The 13,949-nt window shown below is 39.8% G+C and overlaps 1 protein-coding gene across 11 annotated transcripts in view; it reads left to right on the forward strand.

The window, feature by feature from the left end:
- Nucleotides 1-3,074, forward strand: part of pja2 (praja ring finger ubiquitin ligase 2) — a 59,265-nt gene extending 56,191 nt beyond the window's left edge. For all 11 annotated transcript variants that reach the window (XM_055633221.1, XM_055633219.1, XM_055633218.1 and 8 more), the window contains 2 exons: nucleotides 122-237; nucleotides 1,673-3,074. In XM_055633221.1, coding sequence (XP_055489196.1) covers nucleotides 122-237; nucleotides 1,673-1,801 — 245 coding nt within the window. In that variant the 3' untranslated portion in view covers nucleotides 1,802-3,074. The remainder of the gene's footprint in view (nucleotides 1-121; nucleotides 238-1,672) is intronic.
- Nucleotides 3,075-13,949: the final 10,875 nt, after the last annotated feature.

The following is a 13,949-nucleotide window of genomic DNA, read 5'->3' on the forward strand; positions in this document are numbered from 1 at the left end:
TTTCAGAATATTCTTGCTAACACATTTGTCCTATGTTAGTTACTTCATGTATAGCCTTTCTTCAGTTCTGCTGTCTTGGATCTGTGTTCTCATGTGTGGATGTTTTACTTTTGACCTCTAGGCCTGGAGCAAACCTGTGCTATCTGTTGCAGTGAATATGTGAAAGAAGATTTGGTAACAGAATTACCGTGTCACCATCTGTTTCATAAACCATGTGTGACACTCTGGTTACAGAAGGTATGTTTCTCCAACCTTTCAGAAAGCTTTAATATAGAACATAGAGCGTTAAATGCCGGAACGGGTTCTTGGCACAGTGGGCAATGTTTGTGTCAACCATAATGCAAATTTAAACTGATCTCATCTGCCAGCACATGGTCCATATTATTCCATCCCCTGCCTGTTCATGTACCTGTCTAAATATCTCATAGGTTGCTGTCATAACTGCCTTCACAACATTCTCTGGCAGGCCGCTGGAGGCACCTACTGCTCTCAGTGTGAACAAAAACTTGTCTTGCAAATCTTCTTTAGATTTTCCCACTCTCACCTTAAATCTGCTCTCTAATCCAGTCAACGTCCAGATGAACCTCTTGCATCCTCTCCAAAGCATCCATGTCTGTTCTCCAATAGCACAACCAGAAATGTGCACCTTATTCCAAATGTGGCCCAACCAATGTTTTATACAACTGCAACATGACTTCCCAACATTTATACGTTTCATTAACATGCTTTTTTTTAAATCTTGACTTTTCATTTGTGCATGATTGTGCCTCAGGGGGTATCTATGGAGGGGAATGAATTGAACATTAACAAATGTTAAGAATGCTGAAGACCTGAAATTGGTACTGTCTACCCTGTTGATGTTCCAGCATTTTCTGTTGATGTACCAAAAAGCTAATAAAGTAGTTTTATTTTCACAAGAAAATAGGGTAATTAGTGGTATAGTGAGACTGACATCAAAGTTCAAACATGCATGAACGAAGGGGTACATGACCCTAACAAGGGAGAATTGTCTGAATGTTTATTTGAGAAGGAACCTTCTAGTATAATCATGGGACAGACTGTTTTATGGATAATGATTTTAAAATCTTCAAAATAATAATGAATTTAAAAAAAATCATTTTTGGTGCAGATATCACGTTGAATATTTATAATATAGATCATTCTGGTTCATTATAATTATAGTTCATAAGTTGTCTGGAATTGCTACTTTTGATTTATTTTACCTTTCAAGAAAATTTGACCTATTTTTCTACCTTTGCCTACAATCGTATACATCCCAACACTTTTGGGAAAACCCACAAACATTTTTAATAATCTCATTGATGGAAAATATCTTAGTTTTGAAAATCTGTGGATTTGTGTTCAAAGCCCAAAAATGAAATTTGCTTGCTTGCCAGCAAAACAAATCATCATTGATAAAGTGTTTTTCTCCATTCAGTTTGCTAGATTGTTTAAGTTTACAGTACATGCATATTAATATCTGCTGCAGAAATTTCTGAATTCTTAACCCCACTGCTCTTCAAATGACAGAATTTTACATTTCGAAAGACTTGCCTTTTTTTTTACTACTTAATTAAATGTTCCTTAATCAATAATCCTTGCAAGAAACTGCGTAGATAGAGGAGTAGAGTATATGGAATTGCATTGGCTTTACTGTCATTCCTTTTTTCAGTCTGGGACATGCCCTGTTTGTCGTCACAATCTCACATCAACACTTCCGGAATCTGCTACTGCTGCTGCTACTACATTTTTGTCAGAACCAGGAACCCCTCCTTCGCGTGATAGTCCAACAATCCGATGAAGCCAGATTCTTCCCAGTGAATGTAAAGGAAACTGCACTATTTTAATAGGAGCAGAAAGTATGAAACATATCTTTGTGATTTTGTTTGTAGGCTTATTTTGTTAAAGGCTGACAAAACTGTCATACTACTGGTGAGGTGTTTAATTCTGCATTATAATTATATGTAAAAACTTCAATTAATGGTTGTACTTTTGTGACAGAAAAGTAGACCTTTTGTAAATATTTGATGGGGTAGATTTATGATGTGATTGCTTTGTTTCTTTGTTTAAATGAAATTCTAAATAAGCATTTTATTTTAAAAAAAATCATGAATTGTGATGCTAATAATCATTTGCAGAGAGCTTTTGGGCACAAATGTATGAAGGTTTTGTTTTAAATTTAATTCTAAAGTTTTTTGTGTTGTTTAATGCACTGACTTTACATTGGGTGATGGAGCATAAGGAAGTTGTCTTGGTTCCATGGGATAAAGTTGTTTATTTTCTTACAATGTGACTGGCACAGTGATTATAAATGATGATGTCATCTGATATCACAACAACATTGAGTTTTGTTTCCTTCAATAAAGTGCATCATTATAACTGTAAGCACTGCCATAGTCTTCAAATTGAATGTTATTGCAAATTTGAAATTCAGGAAAGAAATAATCACATCATTTAAAATTAGAACATAATGAATTTTTGGACGGTTATTTGCAACATTTAATATTTGATAGAATTTTATATTAAGAGTCTTTTGAAATAATTCCCTTCCACATGTTGCATGCAAGACGACTACAATAATAACGTTTGATACCCAGCTTGAATATAGCATAGTTTAATTATAGTTACATTTCTGATCAGAGTTGCATGCAGGAAAGTCCTCTTGATAACTTAGAAATAAAATAATTAATTTATTAACTTTTCATTGTTTTATCCAAAGTTGCGCCGTACAATGTTAGAATTTAATTATCCACAAAATAACAATAAAGTAGTTATAAAGCTTTCTTATGGAAAATCAAGTATTTAAAAATCACAAACAAATTTTTGGTGTACGTTTTAGCTTTTTGAGAATGTTTTCTGTTATAAATAGGTTAAAATGCTTTGAAAACGGTTTATCAGTTCTTAACATGAATCTAATTATATTACTGTTACTGTGTTTACTAAAAACGCAGCTAGTGCCAGGAAGATTTGTATGATAGTGGAAATTGTGTCGATATTTTGGGCAATATGTGTCATTTCTTCATGTCAGAAGAGTTACAGTCCAATGAAAATGCTTTATATTAAAATAACAGTGTCATTCAAAACACTGAGTTTTTGATTTATAGGAAAACGCTTTCAATGTTTTTTTGTCATATTGTTGGGATTTGGGTGTTGAAACGAAAGAACAACATTTATTTTTGCGTTGCTTTGAATTAAACACCTAAGAGCACCTTCATGTAGCTCAGTGAGTTCTGAATTGGGTAAGGAGAGCAGGTTTTCTCTCGCACGTGATGTCTGTGAATCATTTGCACTTGTATAGCAGTCCAAAACTGTCATAACTGCTTATTATTGATTTGGATGACAATTCAGGTGACACCAAAATCGGTTACATAACAGACAGTGAAGAGGATTACAGCAGGAAAGTTGACAAAGGAATGGCAGATGGAACTTAACTCAGACAAGTGTAAAGTGATGCACTCTGGGAGGTTAAACTGGGAAAGGACATAAATGGTGAATGATAGGATCTAAGGACTGTTGTTCAACAGAGAGACTTCAGGGTACAAATACATAGTTCCTCAAAAGTGGTGGCACAGGCAGCAGAAGGAATGGAATGTTTGCCTTAATTAGTTGAGAATTTGAATGTAGGTAGTTGGGACTGTTGTTTAATTTGTTGATTAGGCCACAGATGGAGTATTCTATGTGGTTCTGTTCATTACAAGGAAGCAAACGAGATTAAGCTTTAGCTATAAGGGAAAGCTGGGATATTTTTCTGGAGTGAAGGAGGCTGAGGCTTGATCTTAGCAATTTATAAAATTGTAGGAGGAATAAATGGAGTAAATAAACATATTTCCTGTGTTAAAGCATGTCAAACTAGAAGCTGTAGGTTTAAGATGAGAAGGAGGAGATTTACAGGTGATCTGGTACATTTTTCTAAGATTAGTTGGTGTCTGCAATACACTTGCAGAGGATGTGGCAGAGGCAGGAACAGTAACAACATTTAACAAGCTTCTAGACAGGTACCTGAATGAAGAAGGCGTATGGATATGGAATTAATGCAGGCAAGTGGAATTAATATAGTTAGGCATGATGATCAGCATAGATGTGGGTTGAAGAGCCTGTTTCCATGCTAAACAACTTTATGAACTTGAACTCAATTAATCCAACACACTTGGGATTTTGGTGAAGCTAGACTGGGGGGGGGGGTAAGATGGTGGTGGCTGGCAATCACCAAGGTGCAGAGTTAAGTAGGGTAACAGCCGCGGGGAAGAAGCTGTTCCTGAACCTGCTGGTCCGGGAACAGAGAGACCTGTAGTGCCTCCCAGATGGGAGGAGGGTAAACAGTCTGTGGTTGGGGTGAGAGCAGTCCTTGACGATGCTGCGTGCCCTTCGCAGACATCGCTTGCTTTGGACAGATTCAATGGAGGGGAGTGCGGAACCGGTGATGCGTTGGGCAATTTTCACCACCCTCTGCAGTGCTTTCTGATCGGAGGCAGAGCAGTTGCCATACCATACTGTGATACAGTTGGTAAGGATGCTCTCGATGGTACAGCGGTAGAAGTTCACCAGGATCTGGGGAGACAGATGGACCTTCTTTAGTTTCCTCAGGAAGAAGAGACGCTGGTGAGCTTCTTGACCAGAGTTGAGGTATTGTGGGTCCAAGAGAGGTCATCGGAGATGTTGGCGCCCAGAAACCTGAAGCTGGAAACGCGTTCCACCTCCGTCCCGTTGATATGGATGGGGGTGTGCGTGCCACCTTTAGTCTTTCTGTAGTCCATGATGAGCTCCTTGGTCGTCTTGGTGTTAAGGGCCAGGTTGTTGTCAGCGCACCATGCTGCTAGGAGCTGGACCTCCTCCCTATAGGCTGGCTCATCGTTGGCAAACCATTCTGAACCATGCAAGCAAGGAGGGAACTAGTTTGGTAAAAATACAACTACTGCTGTTTGCAGTAGCCCTTTTGCTTCAGCAGCCATTTAAGAAAGGCAGAAGGGGAAGAGCAAGGGTGAAGAAGAAGCACAAGAAGAGGTCTCAATGGGTGAATGGAGATGATGTGATGGACTGTCCCAGTACATCTGATGACTGGAAGAGAGTGGCGCTGGGTTTTGACAAAAGATGGAACTTTAAGCACACATGTGGGGCAGTGGATGGCAAGCATGCCATTCCAGTCCCTGTCCCTGCACTCCTCATTTTTCTTATCGTACAGGATGGCATTCTGCTGGAACCATTCCTCAAGGTCCTCCTCCTGCTGCCGGGTGAAGGTGTAGGGCATAACCTTCCTCCAGCCCTCCCTCACCACCAATGGGGCATCTGCCTCTGATGCTGTCAGACACAGGAGAAAGGGCTGCTTTGCTGCCTTCAAATGAGGCAGTGAAGGATGGGGTGGTGGTGGGGACATATACTATCTCCCTGGTCTCCTCCTCCAGGGGTCTCTCATGCAGGGCTACCTCCTCCTGCACTATCACCTCCTGTGGCATCACCTCCTGCTACTACTCCTCCTGGGTGGGCAACACTTGCATGGCAGGTTTTTTTGGGGGTTGTGCCCTCCCTTGCGCTGCTGCCTTTTGGGTGCCATTTCTAAAACACGTCTCCTCTCCAAAAAACTCTCCAGCTATGAATGAACATGCCTTGGAGTGAAAGAGGTGACGTTCTGCTGTTTAAATTACCTTTTTTTCTACTGACCTTTTTTTCACCCCGAAGCTATTAACTTCGACCACCTTCGACTACCTACAATTAGCATCACGACCCACTACGTCCGCTACCTACGACTAAAAAAATATCGATTTTTCCCACGCGACCTATTTTTAGTCGCGGTCAATTGTTAACATCTTGAAAAATACTCTGCGACCGCTGAAGCCTCGACTACGCAGAGACCACTCTCGACCATGAAGGAGAGTGACGAAGATCTCCTACAACCTCATGGCAACCTCGCCGTGACTATGGGTCGTAGGCAAACTCGCCAGAGGTCGCGGTGGAAGTCGCCCAAGTGGGACGGGCTTAACTGGCCTATAATTCCCTGTTTATTCTCTCCCTTCTTTCTTAAAAAAGTGGGGTTACATTGGTAAAAGGGGTGCAGGAAACAATGTCCTGGTGAATTTAAAGAGAGTGTTGTGAACAGAGCCTGGTGCGTTTCAGCAGAGCAGGGGAATGGGATCTTGGTGAATTTCAAGCGAACATTGGGACCAGAGCTCTGGTGTGTTTAGAGGTTGAGCAGGAAACAGGGCAGCGGTGAGTTTAAAGAGAGGCTGGAAATCCAGGCCCCAGTCTGTGATGGGAGCATGGGATCTGGAGCCTTTGCGTGTTAATGGGAGCAGGGCATTCTTGTGTTAAAAAAAATGCAGGAATTGGCATTGATGAGCCTGGTGCTGAACCAGCATGAATCTCAACTCATCTGAATGCTAGGATGTTAAATTATATTTTCAGAGGGCATATTCCCATTTCATTACCTAAAGAGCCACCAAATAATCCCAATGTGTTCCTATTTGTTTCCAATAGGATTCCTTCACTCATTAATTTTAGTACACAGTTCAGAAACACATTTGACTTTATATTGAATAACATATCCTAGTTTACACTACAAAGGCACACAGTGAGAAGAATGTCATTGGGAACCATTTTGTCTTTATGGTATTTGTTCCCATTTGAATTTAAATACTGGAAATATTTGTAAAAATAGTCTGTGCATGACTTTGGAAGTTTAGTTAAGAGGCTTTTTTACTTTTAGTTGAGTAATTTCTTGATTTATAAATATTTGACCTATAAATTTTCAGCGATATTGACATTTACTCTTTGGAATACCAGTCTTAAATTCATAACCTATTTATCGCATTAACTAATAACAACTTGCACTGCTCATAAGAAGATGCTTTACATGTATATACAGTATTATACGTGCTTTACATGTATATACAATAAGCATTCATTATTAAGGACCTTTTCATGACTGATTTCTGTTATTGCGGATTCATCGATCCAATCGACATAAATGTTAGCTTGCCGTCACAAAAATACAATTTTAGCTGTTTTTAAAAAAAAAAAACTCTTTCTACTCACCAGGTTAGTATATTTGGAAGGAGAAACATTAGTTAGTGTTAAAGGTAAATGTCCTTTCACCCTGAATTCTGGGCAGGCAGTTGGTTATGGGGAACTCACTCAGAGCAAACCAGGGTTCCCCAATGCCCCAGACCTGCTGTTATGCTCTCAGTTTTTGCATGTGGTGTGGAATGAACAGCCGAGGCAGAGGTTATTGCTGTTCCTCTGCTGCATTGGACAAGGTGCTGCTCACCGTGTGGTGAGGAAGGTTTCGCTGGGCTCTTGGGCAATAGACAATAGGTGCAGGAGTAGGCCATTTGGCCCTTCGAGCCAGCACTGCCATTCAATGTGATCAAGGCTGATCATCCCCAATCAGTACCCCGTTCCTGCCTTCTCCCCATATCCCCTGACTCTGCTATGTTTAAGAGCCCTATCTAGCTCTCTCTTGAAAGTATCCAAAGAACCGGCCTCCGCCGCCCTCTGAGCCAGAGAATTCCACAGACGATTGGAGATTGGGCTCCACGATTCTGATCTAGCAGTTATGTCAATAGGGGAAATAAACCCTTACTCGGTTTTAGCGGACAATCAGCAATAACGAATAACCTTTTCTCTGCCCCTTGAGGAGGGACAGTGTTCTGAGCTTCTCAGCACCAGGAGAATTTTTCAAAATATGTGTCTAGTGGACAGTCGAGAGGGCAAAATCTTTTTCAAGAAATCATGTAGATTGTGTCAAAAATAAACACAACATGCTGGAGTAAGTGAGCGAGTCAGGCAGCATCTCTGAAGAAAAAGGATGGGTGACGTTTTGGATCTGGATCATTTAGAGGGATATAATGAAAGGCCCTGACACAAAATGGCATCTATCTTACATCATCTGCATGGGAGAAACTAAACGTTTTTTCCCCCCAAATCATTCCGCGGGCTGGTAGATTGACACCACTGCTTCAAACCAATGCCCTCTAGTTCTTGAATCACATATCCCAGGAAAAAGACTATGCATTCACCTTGTATATTCCCCTCATGGTTTTTACTCGCCTCTAAAACACTGCAGGTTTTATTTCCATGAATGCCAAATGTGCTGCAGTTTGCCATTTTAAATAGTGTGCTTAAGAGTCTAAGACAAATTGCTCGTTCTTTAGGGGAAACCCGCTGACAGAAAACTTCTCATTGGTGAGTGTGGAGAAGATCTGGAAGCCTTGGGCGAATTGAATTGTACGTGACTTTATTTATTTATTTGTTTTAAATTGAGCGTGAGAAATTTGTGATCAGCGTGAGAGCGTGAGAATTTCATGAAATGTGTGAGTCTCACGCTCAACACGTGAGAGTTGGCAGCCCTGCCTTATTCATGAAAGAAAATAAACCTTTTCTCGCAGCTTCTTCAATTCACAGCCCGTTTCATGATCTCAACACATTGCATAGAATTTTGAGAAATGTCATTCAATCAGGATTTAAGTGCCTGTCTTCCTGAAGGTATGGGCTCATCCTTTTTATAAACCAAAGAATGTCTTGATTGTTTTTGATTATGAAAAAACTTGATTTCATGTACCATTCAGATAGATGTCTTTCATTAAAGACGACAAGCTGGGAGGTGATGGAAATCAGGGTGCAAACATCTGAAAATCACAATGGGTGAAATCTGCAGTTTCGTAATTGCAAATGTATCACATTTTCGAGATCATTTAGCCCCTTCAACCTGTCCTCCATTCAATGATCATCTTCTTGTGTATGGCGTGCACAGCCTAAAGTTGTAGGACAACTTGGTCTATTTGATCTTATTTGGTTGTGCACGCCGGGTTGATTGCATTCGTCGAAACAGGGCGGACCACGTGAAGGTTGCAATCTCCCACCCCCATTCAATGATGATACAGTTAATCTGTGACATTTTTCGCAGATCCTTTACTACTTTGGTTAACATGTTTTCTAATCTTAGGTTTTAAATTGGCAAATGGCCTACCATTAATTGTTACTTTTGGAAGAATTCTAAGGTATAAAAGTATTTCCCAATTGCATATCTTAAAATTGGGAATTTGGTTAGTGCTGCCAACTACCGAGATTCTTCAGCCAATCTGGTAAATCAGTGTAGCTAACAATCCAAGGACAACATGTCGTTCGAAATGTGTGCCAGAATAGCCCTCTCCCAACTCCCTGCTCTACTGGCTATCCAGACAATTTCTTTCATTGGTCTGGCTGTTTTGATAATTTTAATTAATTTTTAAATTAACCCACAGTCGTTTTTAGACCACCCATTTTTATTATCAGGTCAATTCAGCACGACAGTAAGGTTAAAAGTGGTAGGAGTAGAATTAGGCCATTCGGTCCATCAAGTATTTTCCGCCATTCAATCATAGCTGATACATCTCACCCTCCTAACCCCATTCTACTAATCAAAAATCTATCTCTGCCTTAAAAATATCCAGCGATGGTAAGGAGGTCAGGGCAGTGTTAACAACTTTTTGCGGCCTTTTCCGCTCCTGGACGCTCAAGTTACCGAACCAAGCCAGGACGCTGATTATATGTTCGCTGGGGCAGTGAGTCAGCTTAGCTCTCCAGATCTGGTCAGGGAAGAATCGGTTGATGACAACACTTTTAATGGTAGACAATCATTCAATCCATTATTCAGGGTCCTCATTTTCCCTTTACTAATTAAAGGTAATGCTGACGATACAATTTAAACATTCCACAAGGGGTCTTAGTGATAGCTTGCTTTAGCTTCTCTCTATCAATGATACAGTTCCTGTTCTAGCACTGGCTCTGAAATGGAACTCTAATTCACACTAATTCAGCTGCCTGTTTACCTCGTCACTCACATTAACCCTGTACTCTTCTCCACATGGTTTGGGTAATAACCAGTAGATTATAATTCTTAGATACTGGAACAAGGAACTGCAGATGCTGCCAGAGATGCAGCCTGACCCACCGAGTTACTCCAGCACTTTGTGTCTTAAATTTTAATTTTTTGTGTCTTCAGGAGTGGGAAGCTCAAGATAACCTCATTCCTATGTGCTAAAATAGACCATAACAATAAGGTACTTTCTAACCTCCTTTCAAGGCAGTTTGAGATGTTACTCATTCTGCTACCAGAGAGTTAGGCCCCTGTCCCACTTAGGAAACATGAACGGAAACCTCTCGAGATTTTGCACGGAAACCTTGGGTGGGGCGCAAAGTCTCCAGAGGTTTCCGTTCAGGTTTCCTAAGTGGGACAGGGGCATTAGGTCACACCATTGCAGGACACTCTTAATTATGTTACAAGTGCTGTTCTCTGATCCACAATGATTCACTACAGCTGTCAGATTACAGTCCCTTCTTCTAAGTTGTCATGGCCATTATTCTGCCCAACCTTATGACTGTATTTATCCTTATACTCATAGATAGAAAGATATTTGTTGAATAGAACCAGTTTCTATGGATCCTTTCTTCATCTCATTGAGGCTCCTATTACTCTGAGCACAAGAACATTTCAAATGTTCTCAAATTTCCAGCTGATGGTGATCATCCACTATTAAATCAGGTCAGATTATTTATTTAATTAATTGCTCTGAAAGTTAATGTCAATTTAAACATTACAATATTTTTATTTGTAATATTCCCTTTGGTTATGTGGCATATTTGTATGTAACAGAATACCAAGAAACCATAATTTTCGGTGCATTCTAAGCTAGGATCTAATTCAGCTCAGCGTGCATGCTGATTTGGCGATCTGCCCTGAAGTCCATTTGTAAATCCATGAAAATCCATTATGATCTTGAGTCTAAATGTTTGAAAATGCTGCCAGAGAAATAGAAATGAGACAAAAAGTGAAAATGTCCTCTTCAACAGACTATTGGGTAACCCCAAGGCATCAGTACTGGGACCCCAGCTATTTACAATATATATTAATGATCTGGATGATGGAATTGAAGGCAATATCTCCAAGTTTGCGGATGACACTAAGCTGGGGGGCAGTGTTAGCTGTGAGGAGGATGCTATGCAATGTTTTTGCAAAAGGATTTGAGATTATTTATGCTATATATGATCATGCTGCCTAGTTCAGATCATTAACACGTCAATCAGGGGACCAATTATTTTAAAAGTCCAATCATCTACTGTCTGCCTACATGGAAATACATTCAGCATTAGGTTCAGCGTAATCCCTTTCATTTCATTCATTGCAAAATATATTATCCTACAGCATGCAACATCTTTGATAACAAGATCAACCAATGTTGGTCAATTAATAATAATAACCACCGCAGAAAAGCTGCCAGTCTGACACCACTCAAGCGCCAGGCACATCAGATTAACCGAATGTTACAGATCCGAATCCTGTGAAACTCACTGGAACAGCTCTCCCTCCGGTCATTAACACTCAACAACCATTATCCTTTGCTTTTTTGCATTGAGTCAATTTTAGATCCAATTTCACTTGAATATAATGGGCTTTCATTTTTTTGATTAGCTTTTAGGCTGTTGCTAAAATCTATACAAGATTACATCAGATATTGCACTCACTGGCCTTGTACTATATTGAAAAAATCAATTAAATTAATCAAATATGATCTTTCCATCACAAATACATGGTAACTGTCCTTGATAAATCTATGCTGTTTGAAATTAAGGCTTGTTTATACAGCACCTCCATTAATATTCCTCCAAAGTGAATTAGCTTAATCCCTTCCTTTATAAACATAGGAACAACATTGGCCGTCCTTTAAGTTAATCGACCCTCATTGAAATTGATTGTTTCTGATGTGTGGAAACATCAATTTATGGACAGTTCTCAGGAACAGAGCCCTGACGTAACTGAGGGACCTTCTATTAACCGAATGTTTCCCATAGCTAACTGATAATATTAATCTAATCTTGCTCTCTTTTCATTCTCCCAGTTATTTTTAATATTTCCAACATAATCATTCTAACAATACAAGTTCTTCTAATGAGTTCCCCCCCCCCCCCCAAGGATTTGTGTCAGGTTGGGAGTACCCTCCATGATGTCTGATCCATTCCTGCACTAATGCCCTCAGACTTCCCTTGTAAAATCACAATATTTTCCTGTTCCCTCGCATTCAATAGCAGCTGTTTTCCACTGCAAAACCCAATCCACTCCCTGAAACCATTTCTCTTTACATAGCAACTTTGCATATGTATAGATGTGACACCTCCTGAATTCCCACCTTCAAAGATTCTGTACTTTGAATATAATAGATTGCACACACCTTTCCAGATGGCTTCCTTAACAATGCAGAGACCAATGGCATAAAAAACGTTTCCACCAATCTTTCTTAATTTGCTTCCCTTTTATTTATTTAATAATGTGATTTCAAGCACGTTGGTGTGGGGAACCATAAACTAGATTATATTATCAAAACAAAAAAAAGACTATTAATCATTTGGCTGAGAATGTAGTGGCATGATTAGTAAGTTTGTAGATGATAGCAAATTTGGTTGTATAGTGCAGAGCAAAGAAGGTTATCAAATATTCCAACAGGAATTGGATCAACTGGAAAAGTGGGTCATGGAATAACAGATGGTATTTAATTTGGACAAGTGTGAACTGTAACATTTTATTAAGATAAATATGTGGGGGATTTACACAAGAAGACACAAAGTTCTGGAGTATATGTGTAAGAAAGAACTGCAGATGCTGGAAAAATCAAAGGTGGACAGAAATGCTGGAGAAACTCAGCAGGTGCGGCAGCATCTACGGAGCGAAGGAATAGGTCAATTTTTGCGTCGAGACCCTTCTTAAGACTTTAAAGTTTTGGAGTAACTTAGTGGGTCAGGCAGCATCTCTGGAGAACATGGATATGAGTGCTAGTCATTGGTATCTATAGGGACTAGAAATGTTTGCATGTTCACCCTCCTCTCACAATGCTGTACTTGTATACTTAGCCTCATTCCCAACCACAACTGGCCCGTAGACTTGGCTCCGTTCCTCCATACACTTGGCCTTTTCTCTTTGCACTCCTACTATGTTCCCATTTCAAATCAGTGTCTGCCCACAAACTAGCCCACTTGCCTGGATGACCTAATTGATTGTCTTAATCTGTACTTGAAGTCAATGGGAGCCGACACTCCCTGGACAATTTCCTTGATTCTAGAGACTAGGCTTTGATATGTGTGGTATGTGTTAGTCAAAAACCTGTTGATGCTGGAAATCTGAAAATGCTGGAAACATTTCAGGTCAGGAAGCATCCACAGAAAGAGAATGGGTTCACGTTAAAAGTACAAGATCCTTCTTTTGCTTTTATTGCATGTTATTTGTATTTTTAGACATTATTTCCACAATTGAACTCTCCATGCTATGGCACAGAAAATAAATATATGTTGGCATCAGTGTGAATGAATGAATGAATGAATGAAAACTTTGACTTTGTACTGTGAATTATATAACTATTGATTGTGTGATAGACAAATATTTGCTAATTTCTTGTTTGACATAAAAGCTCAAACTGAATGGCACGAGGAAGCATGTTTTCAGTTTGTTTGCTCCAATTATAAACCAGTGTTTTATTTTACTTCTGTGGGTTTGCTGGATGCAAGGGAGAATATTACTGTTTTTATTAAATACCCTTAAATTTTAAAGTTAAGAAATGTATTGGCTGTTCAGTGAACATGGGAATGGTTGGGCCACGGGGAATGTTGATGGCCTTCTGTGGGGGGCTGATCTATGTGGCTCCAGGGACTGCTGTTCAATCCTGACCCTACATGCTGACTGTTGTGTCGTTTGTACATTCGCGGTGATCGTATCAGTTTTCTCTGTGTGCTGCCAAAGAGTTGTTGATAGATTATTTGGCTATCTTAAATGTCCCAATTATGGGTAGAGGGATGCAGGAGAATTAGGAGGAACGGATAGGAAAGCAAAGCAGAATAGTGGAAACTATAGGCCGGTTCAGTCCAAATTCAGTGGCTGGTACCATTTTAGACTACATTATAAAGGATGAGGTTACGGAGTACTTGGAAGTTCA

This window comes from Leucoraja erinacea, chromosome 3 (genome assembly GCF_028641065.1).
Source record: "Leucoraja erinacea ecotype New England chromosome 3, Leri_hhj_1, whole genome shotgun sequence".
Classification (NCBI taxonomy): domain Eukaryota; kingdom Metazoa; phylum Chordata; class Chondrichthyes; order Rajiformes; family Rajidae; genus Leucoraja; species Leucoraja erinaceus.